This window comes from Lepisosteus platostomus, chromosome 25 (assembly GCF_059453375.1).
Source record: "Lepisosteus platostomus isolate fLepPlt1 chromosome 25, fLepPlt1.hap1, whole genome shotgun sequence".
In the NCBI taxonomy this organism is placed as follows: Eukaryota; Metazoa; Chordata; class Actinopteri; order Semionotiformes; family Lepisosteidae; genus Lepisosteus; species Lepisosteus platostomus.
This window is the reverse complement of record NC_142635.1, coordinates 5,639,030-5,654,703: the sequence shown is the minus strand read 5'-3', so window position 1 is coordinate 5,654,703 and position 15,674 is coordinate 5,639,030. Positions and strand designations below refer to the sequence as shown.

Sequence of the window (15,674 nt, the reverse complement as noted above, 5' to 3'; positions counted from 1 at the left end):
CCCCCACACAGACCTAATCCTGAAGAACTCAGGCAAGACGCACCTCCACTGCTTGAGCTGCCAGTGCTGAAGCCACATGAAAAGAGTCTTCGTCGGCTTCGTCATGCAGAGATCAGCAGGTAACAGAGGGGCCGATACCTGCCTTGTGTTTCAGAACGTTCCTGACGTGTCGGCGCCCCTGTCCCTATAGCTGCGGAAGCACCCACTCAGCCCACACATCAGGGCTTGGGGGTCTCAGGGCTGCCAGGCAACAGGGGCTGAAGAGGGAAATGAGCAAGCGCAATTTCTTAAGAGCCAGGCTGAAAGACGGGGAAAAAACTATCACAAGTACCTCATTCAGATCGTGTTGATTAAAAAACATAATTAAAGACTGCAGCTGAGTTTTAAAACTACTGTATTCGTTTCAAAGCAAGAGCTCTTCTTCACAGACTGTCAAAGGAACAGTGATGGAATAAGGTTTTCTATTAAGCAGTCCCACATCCTCATTTTCAAAGTTTTTTTTCCCTTTTTTCCCTTTTTCTTACTCTACTATAGAAGAGATAAAAAACATCGTTACACACAATCTGGCATCAGATGCAGGGAACTGGAAAAAGAAGAATACCGGGTTATATAAAGTATTGCTTTCATTATCATCCAGCCTGCTATTTCTAGAACATGAGTAACTGAAGCAAAAACTATTCAGGAGAGAAAAAAATGACAGTCCACCCACAAGTTTAGCGCATGATTTCAGATTTTGAGCACCTGATATCTTTGGTTACTTTTGTCGATCATTTCAGATGTTTCCTCGCTGCATCTCCACACCTGCAGATACCCAACTGTGAATGCCAGTGAAAGCACATTTACAGGGATGTATGTAACTAGCATATTGGTAGCAGCCCGTATATCTGCTTCGCCTGGTCCCAGAGTAGCATGGCCCTGCAGGTGTTCTATTTCACCCTTAATTTATTGATTTTCAGACACTTCAGCAAGTTATTTGTTAACTGAAATAATCCAGAGACCTTCCATCCATTTTCTAATGGAGTCTATCGCAGCAAGCAGCAGACGCACGGCAGGATACACCCTGGCTGGGACACCAGTCCATCGCAGGGCACAAAACGATGCAAACACACACCAGGCACAAGTTTCCCAGATGTCCATTAACCTACCAGCATGTTTCTGGACTGTGGGAGGACACCCACGCCAGCATGGGCAGACCTCCTGGACCACAGCCACCTCTGCCACTCTTTCGACTTGAGAGTGTGACTCATACGTCGAGACACGCCAGCGAACGTTTGACGATATGCATCATTTAAGCCTTGCTTTTGTAGGTCACCACCAAAGGCACAGTGATAAGTTGTGTTTTAAAACCGTTTGAGAACAAGTCACTCATTCAAAAACAAATGTTCAGCCATGTGAGCTTCTCATGGAACGAGAGGGAATATTAATCACTGCCTCCAGAGAGCCAACACGTGACCCTTTTAAAAAGTGCTTTAATTACCACAGGCTTTTATTTCTGGATCCAGAGAGACTGACAGTGTTTAGAAAAGCCTGGCTGGGAGGCTTAAGAGTGGGAAAAGGAGAGGGACTTCAGCCCCTTGGCCTCTTTTTCTTCACCTTTTTACTGCTCTTGAAGCTTGATGGCAGAAGAGGAACGGAGCAACTCTTGAGTAAGAATGATCGGGGACGTTGAAAGAGATGTTTTTAAAACTAAGAGCAAAGCCTTGGGAATACAGTACACCCACTCCCCTGGCTGCAGAAAGGCTCGAATGTGCCAGTTTTTACGTAATCTGAATCCTACATACGTCAGACACAACCCTTTGCTAGCCGTTGAGTGAACACATACAGTGTAGAGATTCGCCATACGTGATAGAGCAGAGATCCAGCCTGATCCCCCCTGGCTGGGTCTGTGAGTGAGGGCGTGGGGACAGGAGAGCCCATCTGCAGGCTCACCAGGGCTTCTGGTTCTTTACCGGTGAACAGGTGTGTGTGCGGATCAGCTGGTCACGGAGGGGGGCAGGGAACAAGGAAGAGAATGTAGCAGCAGCAGCTCTACCCCCAAAAAACTGAACCCCTGAATTTCGAATTTCGAATTTCTTCCTCTCCTCCGGGATGATTAATGCAGAGCCGGGTGGGTTCACTTATTCCTCTTCCTGCCAAACCTTCATGGTTGAACGATTTACCTGGCAGGATTCCGACATACTCTTTCTCACACACATTGTCACACGTCCTCTGCTGCCTTCCCCTCCTTCTCCTGTCCCCACACCTCACTCAGCTCTCCTCAGTGGGACCCAGTCTGTCCAGACCTCTCTTGGACCGTCACTTACTCCTTCTTACTGCTCACTCTCCTCCATGTGTCTGCAAACAGAGCTGCTGGCACTAGAAGGTGTGTGGCCATCTCTGTTCCGCACACAGTCCTGGTTTTCCAGAACACTTCCAGATCTCAGGAAAACAGTTACCAGACCTGGGCACTGACAGCCCTTCTGGACACAGAACAGCAGAGCCTGGCACTGCTGGAGCAGCACTGTCAGATGCGCTGACCCATCCCTGTCACTCTACAATGAGGGATGAATATCCAAGAATCCTGCACGAAGAGTTCCATTTCTCACAGCAGAACGAAGAAAGAAACCCACTTCAGCCATGAAGAACCTGAAGACGTGCTGGCTGTGAGCCTGACGTGTGTTGTGTGCCTTGTACCCACACAGTTCTGTACACATGTGATGTGTGATTGTGCTCATGTGCTGCTCTTTGCCCTGCTCCTGCGATGGCCTGCGAGAGATACGCCCCACTAGGGAATCACATTATCACGTGTTAGTATTTGGTCAGGTGTCAGGTCAGTTGTACAAATAAATAGCAGGCACTCTGGGATCAAGGGGGGACATTTCCAGGTCATGTGGGCGCTCCCCCTCGTCTGCTATGTTAATGTTTAGGAAGACACGCAGTTTCAGTGGGGAAAAGGGGAAATTCCTTACCCAGCACGCTTTGTGTGGGATATGTTGACAAATGCTGCCACCTAGTGGATTTAAAAGAACATAAGCAAGGATAGGTATAAGTTTGGAGTTCCAGCATTTCTCCATGCAGAAGTGTAGCATTCCAATACATTGTGAACTCTGTACTGTGCTACATCTGTGATCTCTGTTTGATTGTTCTTTATGATGTGCTGTACAGTCATGTTTATTGGTCTGCTCTCTGTGCTGTACAGCATTGTCTCTGCTGTATTTTCTGCTCTGCACTGCATTCTCTGTTCTAGAACTTGCTTTGACCCAGAACCACCAGTGTTCAGCAGGAGACTTGTCTGGATTTGCTGGGTGTCAAACTCTCCCATCTTACATGAAGGCAGTGCTTAACTGTGCTGCTCCGAAGGCCTCCACAAGGTGGGATTAATGGACTAATGGAGCACAAATACCGCTTTAAGGAAAATCCACTGACACTATTCTGTTTTGTGCGTCATAGTTCTGATTCCTCTGGCACTTCAGAATGGCCTTCCCATTCCTTACCGCGATGTTGCTTTGCTCGGTTTCAGTACCAACCCTCACACCCGTAGAGTCAGGGCGTGGGAAACACACCAGGAAACTGTCCTCCAGCTCTGAACGCTTACTGAATGCTCACTTAAGCCCACCTCCAGCCTTTACAACAGCTGGACTCCTCTGTTACCGATACAGCGAACACTAAAGAGGACTTAATGAGGTTTTCCTGCCACGGCGTCAACCGGCATTAAAGTCACAATTTTGAAAATTCGAGGGAGAAGGAGCCTGGCAGAGGCAGAAAAGGAGAGAGAGAGAAATCAATTTCTGCCTGGCAGGGGTGGAGCTGGCAGGAGCTGCTGCCGTTTTTGTGATAAAGTTTTCAATTACGTGCCTTGAGGGCCCAATAAAGGCCCTAAATACAGGACATCAAGCGGGGCGTCTGTCTTTTCACACCACACTGCAGATAACACGTCCCGAGCTTGAATTCTTCTGCTTGGTGTCATTCACTTACCCAAATGTTGTGGATTTTCACCCTTTGTCTGTCCCCAAAACATTCGTAAGGTGTAAACGTAGTAAAAGAAATGTTGAAGATGTTTGTCATTGTGATCTCCTACACAGTGTAGAAGCAATTTAAAAAGTCATCAAAATGCTGGGTTACACCTGAAAAAGGCTTCACAGACGAAACGTTGTGTTCCTGTGTAGAACTTACATCAATGGTAGTTGATTCAAGTCCTCAGACCCTTGAGAGGTACTGACAGTCAACCACTAGTCAAATAGTCATGTACAGTAATCACAGGTGAGGCTCCCTATCAGACACTAGCAGCATAATTCGTACTGCTTGATCCAAACCAGAAAAACAGGACTTATGTTACCCCTGTTTCTGGCATAGGGTTAATGCTCATTTCTAACCTTGTACTATTTGTGATCTTAAACGTATTTGAAAAAAAAAAGTTTCAATAAATTACTTCACCAACGGCTCAATTAGTTGTAAATTAATGTCCCTGATTAAATGACAGAGTACGGAGTGGTAGTTTCCTCCACATGGGTTACCTGTGCCTTTGAAAGGCTGTGTTTACAAAGTGTACGAAGCGCACACGGCCAACTTCATCACCCAATTCCGCGTTTTAGCCGTTTCTAGGTAATTAGAAGCCACACCAAGCCAGGTCTGATAGAACCTCGATCATTTTTAAATTAATTTTACCAATTAATCTTCAATTAGCTGCCTGGAATATTTTCCAGCAACTGGGTGGGCGTCTTTGCCTTTAAATAGCGGGTTCACGGGTCGAGGAGGATGTGCCCCCCCTGAACGCAGATGCGCCACGGGCTGCAAGTGCCGGGAAGGACGCCGGTGGCGACAGGTTCGAGAGGGGAAGGTGCAGTTTGTGTTTGTACGGACAGCTAAGCTGCAGGAGGCTAATTTAGGGCATGAGGACGAGCGCTCCCGTAGCTCCTGGCCGCAAGACCTGGGTGGTCAAACGCGTAAAACTCGTTTGGGAGATGAACGCTTTAGAAGGCGGTCTCGAAGCGTGTGTAACCTTTTAAGGTTCAATTAGGCAGCTCCCCAGGTGTGAGAAGGACTTGAACAGCGTGCTGGCTTTTCTGCCTCCCCCCCCCCCCTCGTGTGCCAGCAGCTAAGAGGCCCAACCCGCCGCCCCCTGCCGGCACTGCGGACACTCGCCACTCCTGGACTCCCGCTGGAGGACCGGCTGTACCGACAGCTACAGCGTTGGAAGCCAATAACAGTACTTAATAAAAGTTAAAAAAAAAACAGCCAATGAGATGCATCTTGTTTTGCAATAAAGCGGTTTTCTTTGGGTGCAAAACCTCGAGAGCGTGAGTGTGTGTGGCGGTACAACGTAACCGCCCCAGGTGAGACTCATCGGCGTTAATCACGGCGGCTGCGTAGCTCCTCCAGAGCCAGTCAGCGGAACGAAACCGAAAGGGTTTGAAACGGCAGTTTAAGCACTTGCACCGGGCATCGCCTAGTGACCATAGAGCGAAATACCTCTCATCTTTATTTTTTTTTTAGTTAAAAGATACGCTTAATTCAGAGAAGTGCATTAATGCATTCACCTCCAAAATAAGAGACACTGACCTATCGGCCGGAGCCAGGACTGGACACCGCTGTCTCTCCTCTCCTGTCTTCCCCTTCACCGCTCAACCCCTCGCACACCTTCAGCTAATTAACGACCCGACCCGCGGGGTCCCCTCAGACGACCTCTCGCGGGCAGCACGCAGGTGCGGATTAATTAAAACGGTGCGAGCTGGAGGTCAACTCTGGCTTTGAGCTCAGTTGCAGCGAAAGAACAGAGTTGGAGACGAGCTGGACTTTACCGGGGTAAAGTTAGCTTGAAGTTCGAAAACGATTTTGGCACGCCTGTAGCGCTTTCACGAAATCTCTTAGAGTTACAAAAACACTTGCTTTGTGTATAAAATACATTGTGGATGATTTCTCAGCCTTTACTTTTTCGGTTTTATGACATTTTTTTGACCAAGCACGAATATTCTTTTGTCCATATCTCCGCAATGGAAGCACAGAACGCCTTCAAACCAAAAGCATTTTAAAGACCACGACTTGTGGATATTTCCACAGCCTTTACATCAAACTATCAGTGAGCTAATTATCTTTTTTTAAACCTCCGGTTTTTCATCGATGCGTAATTACGCACGAACTGGAACCCGGGGGACCGCTGTGTGCACACGTTCACAACGCGAGAAATACTGTTCAATACGGCTTCATGCGAAAAACCCGTATATGACCATAGGAAGCAGAACAGCGCAGTCTCCCATTACCCAGTCTCCCATTACCCAGACTGTAAGCACGGGAATAAAGCTTTGTTTGATTTCTGAAACCCTTCCTTTACATCCTGTTTTCATTCAGGTAAGGGTCAACTATATTCACAATACTACTGACAGCAGGAAGATTAAAATATTCTTTTCTCAGCAGCTTATTAAAAACAGCTCCCATGATGTTCAAACTGACGTTTTACACAGAACACTGACACAGCTTTGTGTTCTGAATCTCTTTTTCTCGTGCTTTTATTTAATGTGGCACAATGCACTGGGATAGGGGTATTCTGTTCACAAACCAATAGCATTTAAACCACAGCACCCACAATGCTGCAAGTGTTTTGCACACTAAGCAGGTCCTCTGACTTTTCCCAGCTTTGTTTTGGGTTGTGGAACCTTTCTTTATATTTTTTAGGATTTTCTGAAGATAACACTACAGGTAATACACTGGGATAGGTGGGTCAGAAACAATGCAAAACAGCGAGTCTCTGGAAATTGTTAATATATTAATGGAATATTCAGTCTGCGTTTACAAACCCGACATTTTGTGCAGCTCCTGGAGGAAACCCAAGTGCACACGGGGAGACCATGCAGACTCCACACAGACAGCACCTCAGATTGAACCCAGGGCCCCAGCGCCACGAGACGCCAATGCGCAGCAGTGCGCCATCACGCCACCCTCTAGCCACTGAGCGGATGTCATGATGAGCCACTTCTTCAGTTGTCCGTTTAACAATGACTGATACAGCGAAACCAATTTCATCTGCTCCTATTATTTTGACACACTCATCTTGTCACAAAACACAGGGGTATGCTTAACTGTGAAAATCAGCACCCATAGCAAAAAAAACAAAACAACAACAAATCAACTATAACATCACCACTATCTACTGTAACTTCCCACTATTAGGGAGAAAAAAAAAGGTTCAGACTGAAGTTAATTGGTCATTTTTACTATGTATACAATACAGTACATCAGGAGAAAAAGCCCCTTCCCCAGTGACAACGTTTCAATACCTGAAATGAGTCCATCAGGGTGAAAGCTCCTGGACAGGTGATCAAGCAGTGCAGTGTGTGCGTATTCTTCCGCAGTCTCGCTCTAACTAGAATGTGCACTGGACTCTGTAGCCAGGGAGCAGCACTACCCTTCGCCTGTGGGGAAAACAATGCTCCTGCGGTGATGCGGCGGGACCTGACTTACCGGGCGTCACAGCAGAAGGGAGCAAAGCCCACGCTAAGGCAGAAAGCTCCCGGTACACCAGGCCCCTTCAGCATGTTCGATCAGACAGGCTGATGACAGGCCGTCTGCTCCAGGCACAGGTGGAGAGCTGCGGAGCAAGTCAACTGGGTGGCCATGTGGTACACACAGCTGACTTGCAACTAACGCTGGGGTTAGGGATTCTGAACAGCACTAGGGCCAACCTCACATACTGTCTAGTTCAATTTTACCCTCGTTTATAACCTCTCCCCCATTAATCTCTCATGGGAATACAAGATATTACATACAAGTATAAGAATAGTAAATGACAGTACGATGAGGGTACAGGCTCACTTACTAGCTCTGGTAGGCATGCTTAATACATTTTTCAGAGATTAAAGCTCCCCCCCCCCAATTTTTTTTGGGTTTTCTGGGGCAAACCATGCGAGTTGAGAGAGCACAAGTTGTGAGTCTGCTGTACAGTGCAGTGTGTCTGCAGCTACGTGCAGGGGGTCAGGGTGGTCCGTCTGTGGGTCATCAGGGAAACGCGGGCGTGATTTGGCTTCACGCCGCAGTACGGGAGAATGCTGGTAACTGTATCCCCGGTAGCCAAGTATGGGTGCCACTGACTGGGGGGGAAAACTGGTGCTTGTGTGGGCCCAATGTCCTGTGATGGGGAATATTTGCTCAAAGCTGTTACGGCTGTGGCGGACAGGCGAGAGGACCCACGATGGAAACGGGCGTGCTCTGCCAGGACACAACGGCGCGGCGCCTGACGCCGGGCCTATTTTCCATCCTTGTGCTGTTTCCTCTGCTGGTACTTCCGGTACTGCGTCTGGATGGTGACGGCCGCCTTCTCCGGCGAAGCGGGGGCCCCCGCGTGCCACTGTCCGTTCTGCCGGCTGCCGGAACCTGCGGGAGAAAAGAGAGAGACAGCACTGAAAGGACGGGGAGGGGGACGGGTTGCAAATGAAAATGGGGTGCTGCGGTAGCCTGCGCTTGAAAACCAGTTCTGCAGCTTGTTTCAAAGACACTCCATCAGGTGTGAAAGTGAGGCACACAGACGCTGGCAGACTGAGTGCGAATGAAGATCAGAGGCGCACTATGAGACAATGACAGCGAGAATGGCAGATACCCGAATCCTTGGCCACCCATACCAGTAAACTTTGCTCAAAAGCACTGGTAACCATGTAGGACCTTTCCAAGACTGTTTTTTCTTCCCTGGTTTAACCACAGCAACTATTTTTCCGGATAACCATAATAATGTGGCAGCAAGATCACTTACAAGACAACCTCTAACTTCCAGCTCACCAGAGGTGGAAGTTCCAGCGAGTGCAAGGAACAGCCTCTTGCAAAACCCTGCGCTGACACATCCGAACCCCCAGAGTGCTTTTCCACTGGTTTTTATCCGGTACGTCTCTTGTTACTTGAGAGTGTCCTGAAAACTTCCTTCTTTGAAAAAAATAAACCGGCACAACAAGGCTGCCTCACACCGCTTAGATGCCACTATACTTGTGCAGAGCGCCACTTGACACGATTGCACAGCAAAGAAATCCCAGGGAGGCATCGTTCCAGGATGGGACACAAGGGCTGGGAATTAGGGATTAAGGATGGAGACTCAGCAATCCAATTAGCATCGTCATTCTAGCTCAGATGACAGCAATCTGCTTTATCAGGCTTTGAGATGAAGATGGAGAACCGCTGGTTGTCAGATGTCTCAATTTAGGGTGTGGGCAATGTGTACTGACTAAATACTGCAGTGTGATGATTTTTTATACACATCCTGTTGTAAACCGCTACGCAGCATCAGTGCATTTATACTCTACAGTGACCAATATGGTGTAAAAAAGAGTCTTCAATGTGTCAGTGTTCTGTACAACCTACAGTGCATCTGGTTATTTGTATTTACCAATATCCAAGGTGCAGCTGTTGGCAGGTTCTGTGAAAACTTGTGATAATAGTTGACCAACCCCAGGTAAGATCGTAGTTTTAAGATCAAACCTTTTGTGGTTCTGGTGCTCTCAATGCTGCTTCCACTTTTCCTGTGACCACAATATGAGACTTCACTTTTATGAAATTCGCATGTGGTCTTATTCTCTCTCAATCCACACTCTCTGAGCCTGGCAAGCACTCTCTCTAAAATTTCCCAAGTGTTCTCTATCATTTTTGCCCATCACAATAATAGCATTCAGATAACTCTGTGTACCTGGAATTCCCCTCTGCCATAAAGCTGGGGCTGATGGCACCCCCAAAATTAGCTGACTATCGAAACAGGCCTCTGTGAGTATTAATTGTCATATTTCTTTGACGATTCTTTAATCTCCATTTGAAGATATGCCTAGGCATATTTCAAACTTGGAGAACCACTACCCTCTGCTAATGCCACTAAAACACCGTTGCTACAAGTGTAATGAACACTGTAAAGTACAGGATTTCTGGTATCATTAAAATCTCCACAAAGACACCAGCCTTTCCTCTCTTTGGGATTGGAACTATTGGAGTCGCCCACTCACTCCATTCAATTTTAGACAAGATGCCCATTTTCTCTAAATGTTGGGATTGTGCCTCCAGCTTGGGACAAACTGCACAAGGTACAGGACCTGCCTAGTGAAATGTGGGACGAACCCTCTCATTAACTTCAGTTATTGCCTTAATACCCTTCAAGGTTCCAATGCCTTCCTTAAACACATCTTTGCATGTGTAATTGCAAAAGTCTCTGCTCAGGGGGTTTGTTGCTCTAAGACCCAATATCCAGTGCCTAGATGGAGCTCCAATCGAACAGAATTTCCCTCAACCACTCACAACCTAACACTACAGACCCTCTTTTGCCTGCACATAAAGGTCTATCTTGTGTTTTTCCATTGTAGGCTACCTTTCCTTTAATTTTTCCAAGAAAAGGCACAGTCTCATCAGTGTAAGTTTTAAGCAGTAGTGATGCTCGTTCCAATGGCAGCTTTGCAAACAGTCTTTTGTAATATCTGCCTTAGAAATCACTAAACGAGCTGACCCTGCGACCAGCTCCATTTTTTGTTTACGGTATAATCCAATTTTTTCTCCCCTCATCCTCCCCAATGCTATACAGTTCCAAGGACCCCAGCTCACCCTCAACTGAGTTTGCATCACTTACTGATGAGTCTTGTTCAACCTCGGTCACTTTTTGTACTTCAGTGTTTTTCCCTTTTGTCTGTAGCTGCTCTTCAGTGCGTTTCGACAGACCTTTGGACTTGAAACCAACGCTCACCGCGGTCATGAGAGGACTTGCCACAGCGGAACTCAGGCCGCCTTTTCCCAGTAACTTTAACAGGAAATCTTCCATGCGTAACCCTCAGCCGTTTTCTGTTGCAATTGAGATTTTTTTACCGTTTCCATCGAAATTGCACTGTTTAAAGCGTGCTCCAGCCCGGCGACAAACCGACAACGCTCCGATCACCTGCGCAACCCGGCGAAATATTCCGATAGGCTTTCATTGTGTGACTGGTTTCGCTCATGAAACCCATATTCCCTAAGTATGATAAATAGTTTGGGCTCAAATGATCACGTAGTGCATCCACAATTTCTATAACGGTCTTATCGGAGGGCTTTTGGCGGGGTTAGCAAACTGCCAGACAAGCGGTACGTTTTGGCTCCCATGACGCTAAGTTTCCTGTCGTTGCCCTCGCACTAATGTCCCGCCCTTTCAATACATACAGCTCAATCCTCGTTCAAGTCAGCAAATTCATTCCTATTTCCAAATACGACCCGCTATTATTATTTTTATTCGGGTAAATAATCACTGTTCACACTCCCTCATAATTAAGCGCGAAATCCGCGTCAGTGACTCACGTTTCTCTTCACAATCCCTGCTCTGTCTTTCATACAGCAAGACTGATGTGTCCTTTCATCATCGACGGCCTAAGGAACATCCTCGTCGCCAATTTATGTTTATTCACTTACAAAACTACGTAAAAAAACAAACAGTAAGAGACAGGGCGCCCGTTAACGCACCTTTCACTAGAACTTTCTCCGACTCATCACTAACCGTTAGGTCAATGCGCGGGCGCGTACACACAAAAGAACAGTGAAGTGATAAACATCCGCCAAGTAACTAGTCCCTCCAATGACACATGTATGACACATACCCACCAGTTTACCGAACCTGTCAACATTTCTTTACCCCCCCCGAACGCTCTTCTCCAAACGGGGGTTGGTTGGAACTGGTCTGAAAGCAGCGAAACAGCTTTCCGAGAAACGAAAAGAAAGGTCAGATCGGAGTGATGGGGCACTTGGGCCTCTCTGCCCCTCTGACCGACATGCGATGCTTCGGCGGACGGTATCCGTGCCGGACTGTCGCCTCAGCTTAAAGACGTCACTGAAAGAGCAGCCCCGCAGGTTGCCTCCGCATCTTTGACAAAAAGCAGAACGTGGTTATGCTCAAATTCACCGTGAAGCTTTGAGCCTGGTGTGTGGGTGTTACCGATTCCACCATTACTACCTCTATGGTCAAAAATTCACCTTAGTGACTGACCACCCCCCTTCGGTGTCTATTTTCCCCACCCACAAAGAGATGTGCCAGTAAATACTGAACTCAAGGGCACAATACTGAACTCAAGGGCACATGAGAAAGCAGGGTGGGGGACCACACCCCTATACCCCCCTCAATGGTGTCGAGATGGTGAGCAGCTTCATGTTCCTGGGTATTCTTCGCTGATGATTGAACGTGGTCCCAGCATGGAACTGGAGCTTCAAAGAAGGCACAACAGCGCCTGTATTTCCTCAGGCAGCTGAAAAAACCCGGTCTGGACTTCGAATGCCCGTCCCACGTCCTCCAGGTGCGCTCTGGAGGGCGTGCTCGCGTGTGGGGTCAGGGTGGGGTTTGGCGGCAGCTCGGTGGCCGACCAGAAGGCGTGACAGGGGGTGGTCAGGTCCGCCCAGTCCATGACTGGAGTACAGCTCCCCTCTCTCGTGGACATTTTTACAACCCGCTGTCTCAGGCAGGCTGGAAGTATCGCCAAGGATACCAGTCATCCCGTTTTCTCCCTTTTCTCCCCCCTGCCCTCTGGTAAACGTTACAGGAGCATCAAGACACGAACCTCCCCATTCAGAGACAGCTTCTTCCCACAAGCCATCAGATACCCCTATCACTCACACTGATGCGGTTATTTTAAAGTTGTCCGTTATTAAACCTGTCGTTTCTGGTGCTTCCTCGAATGTCTTTGTATCGGAGCACACCTGCGGATAAGCATCGCGAGGCGCTTGTGCATAAGAAACAAACTGAGCTGAACGAGACGCACAGAGCGGTAGGGGAGGGCGGGGGTGGCGTTTTTCTGGAACTTACCCTTTCGGTGCCCGCCGGGGGCAGGGTCCCTCTGCGAGCCGCCTTCTCTCTGGAGGGAGAGGAGACAGGGGGTGAGAGCGCGGCCAGAGAGCGGCGGGGCCAGAGAGCGCGGCGGGGGCGGCGGTCCTGACCTCGTCCACGCGGCTCCCGCGGCGGTTCTGGGACACGTTCTGGACCTGCCAGGGCAGCGGCTGGTACACCATGTAGGGCAGAGGGTCCGGGCGGAGCCACCCTGAGCCCACCTGGGAACCGGGAGGGTAGAAGAGGCTGTCAGAGTTCACGTCGCAAAATTTAATAAAAAATAAAATCAGCAGCTTCTGCAAGATTCTTCCGCATCTCGCGGACGATTTCGCTACATAAAGCGGGAACAGAGACTCGGGCCGACTCCCAGGGCTGATCAAGGTGGGACTATCTAACCTGCCTGATCCTCCTCCCGTAAAACGGCAACAAACTGTTACCAGCGGATCGGGAAAAGCGGATGGGAGTGGGAAAAAAATAAATCAGAAAAAAAGTGATTGTGTGAAACTTTTGCTCAGCTCCCCCCCTCCCAAAAAAAAAATCAAAGCTCGATTCTGAAAAAGAAAGATCCTCATTCTACGGTTTAAAGAAACGGGGCGAATTCGGGCTGTGTACGTCCTTCTGCACGGAGATCTGCTGGCAGCAAAAGAGGGGGGCTGGACCTGGAGACCCAAGAAGCTGCATGTTTTACCCAGGACATTAGTAACTGCTTCAGGGATTGTGCCGACGACAGTTCTGGTACAGTTTAGTTTGGGATGAATCCCAGGTACATTTCAATGGATCTCCCTCTATTGAGGTGTGGGCTATCGCACTGCGGCAGGACGCGCGGACGCATGGACGCACGGAGTGGCCATCGTGTCCTACAGAGAGGACGCCCGCAGCTGGGGCAGGCAGAGCTGCAGCACGTGGAACGACAACAACAGAGAAACACAGCAGAGAGGCTCTGAGTGAGCTGACTGGTGAGCAATCCACACGACCTGAAAAGAGCTCCGAGTGGAGTGAGCAGAACAGCGCTACGCAAGTGTAAGCAACTATTGTTATTATGATGAGGAGGAGGAGGAGGTGTGGGTTCGATTACTCACTGCGGGTGCTGCTGTTTGACCCCAAATGAGGTTCTCTACCTACCCCAGTAGCTCCAGCCCCCCCCGCCTCCCCATGAGCCCTGGGGAGCCTCATCATTAGGGGTGATCCGGTAGAGGGGGCGGGCTAGTCCGATAAACACTGCAGAAACCACCATCAACTCCGGCCTGCAGCGTCGTCTGGCTTTGGTCTGGACCCGACCTATTCATCACGGTGACGCGATTGAATTCGAACGCCCACATCCAAAAATCTGCTTGATCTCCATCATCCCAGCCTCATCCCTCAGGCAGCAAAGGTATCAAGATCTTCCTGGAGCTCCAGGAGAGCAGGGCGCAGGGAGACATCGTTTCCGATCAGCAAACGAGAGCCAGTCATCGTGAAAACTGAGACACTTCAGTCTTCTCCCCATCATGCAGAGAATTCTCTCATTCTGATCACACTAGATCGAGCCTCTCTATCAGTGATGGCTTTTAAGCCTAAAATAGGACTGTTTTTTTTTCCCTTCGATGCTGAAGGAGTTTACTCTGCCAGACCTCGGGAGAGCCTCACCTGCTCCGCCGCTCGCACCATGAAGTACATCACGGTCAGCATCGTGGCCAGCATCCTGAGGCACCTGGACAGGGCAGCAGCCAAGCAGCGATCCCGCAGATCCAGGAACGGGAGAGGAGATGCGCCTCGCGCAGCAGGGTGAGGGGAAGCCGGCGTGGGCAGGTGGAGGAGGGAGGGGGAGAGAGAGAGAGAGAGAGAGTCACAAGCTGGTGCATACTGAAGCACGCCCACGCCACTTTTAATTCCTGCAAATCAGCTTTGCGGCCCCAGAATAGAGCAGCACTCCTGCGTAGTCGTCGACTCAGTTCTGGCGTTGCTAATCCCACAGTGCTCCACCTCTTGTAACCTAGCAGCTGTCGCGCCACACACTGCCTCCCTGTTCAACAGCCGGACGACTCGGTGACACACCTATAGCTCATGGCTGGCAGACAGACTGGACAGAGCTGTCCGTTATCGGCTGCTCTTCTGTTAGATCAGCAGACAGGCTGGAAGGAGCCGGATCAACTTTACTCCAACTGACTTAAAGCAGGGGTCTTAACCCCGGTTCTGGAGAGGCCCAGCCCAGTGACTCCATGGTCCGTAACCCGGTAACCCCGATTCTTCTGATCTAGAGCAGCGGTTCTTAACCTTGACTGCAGCCTGTCCTCAAAATCGGTGCTCACAAATACAGATACAGAAAATCATAACTATGGCATAAAGGGACAGAACGACGCGTTTTCATTTCACAGATAAATTAAGAATCCATGAAAGATATATTTTAAAGTTGACCTTAAAACACAGTACCTAGGTCTGCTGGAACAAAGAGGTTGTGCAAACAATGAGGAGCCCGTGCTCGATTCACGTTTTACGCGATCTGTCAAATTCCGGCCTGTCGTCACACCCCCAGAAGAGGCATTTGCAAGCCCAGGGGTGCGTGTACCCCAGGTAAGGAACCACAGCCCTGGACTGTTATAACGAAAAGCTCAGCCTGGTTCTCTCACATCAGAGACCCGAGGGACTGTTATTTACTGTTATTAGGGCCGCTTCACATAATTATTTGTGGGGACTCTTGCTCTTGTCCCACAAAGGGACCCGCAGTTTGCAAAAACACAGGCGACTTACAGTACTTTTGCAATGTTCGCCATTTTGTGCTCAATTCGAAATCTGTAACGTTTTTTGGGGGGATACCGTCAGCTAATTTAATTTCGGGCGGAGAGAGAGGTACTGCAGTTCCACTTTAACAGAAACTTGAGACTTGAGAGCTCGGTACTGAGGCAGCGAAGACCATCCACACACCTGTATG

At 48.9% G+C, this 15,674-nt stretch overlaps 1 protein-coding gene across 8 annotated transcripts in view; it reads right to left on the bottom strand.

The window, feature by feature from the left end:
• LOC148640924 (uncharacterized) overlaps positions 1-15,613 on the bottom strand; it is a 36,648-nt gene extending 21,035 nt beyond the window's left edge. For 4 of the 8 annotated variants that reach the window (XM_088619524.1, XM_088619526.1, XM_088619525.1 and 1 more), the window contains exons 1-3: positions 11,254-12,727; positions 8,161-8,343; positions 7,251-7,385 (exon numbers count right to left, since the gene is read on the bottom strand). In XM_088619524.1, the coding sequence (XP_088475650.1) occupies positions 7,251-7,385; positions 8,161-8,343; positions 11,254-11,286 (351 nt within the window). In that variant the 5' untranslated portion in view covers positions 11,287-12,727. The other 4 variants (XM_088619530.1, XM_088619531.1, XM_088619529.1 and 1 more) reach the window with 3 other exon arrangements.
• Positions 15,614-15,674: the final 61 nt, after the last annotated feature.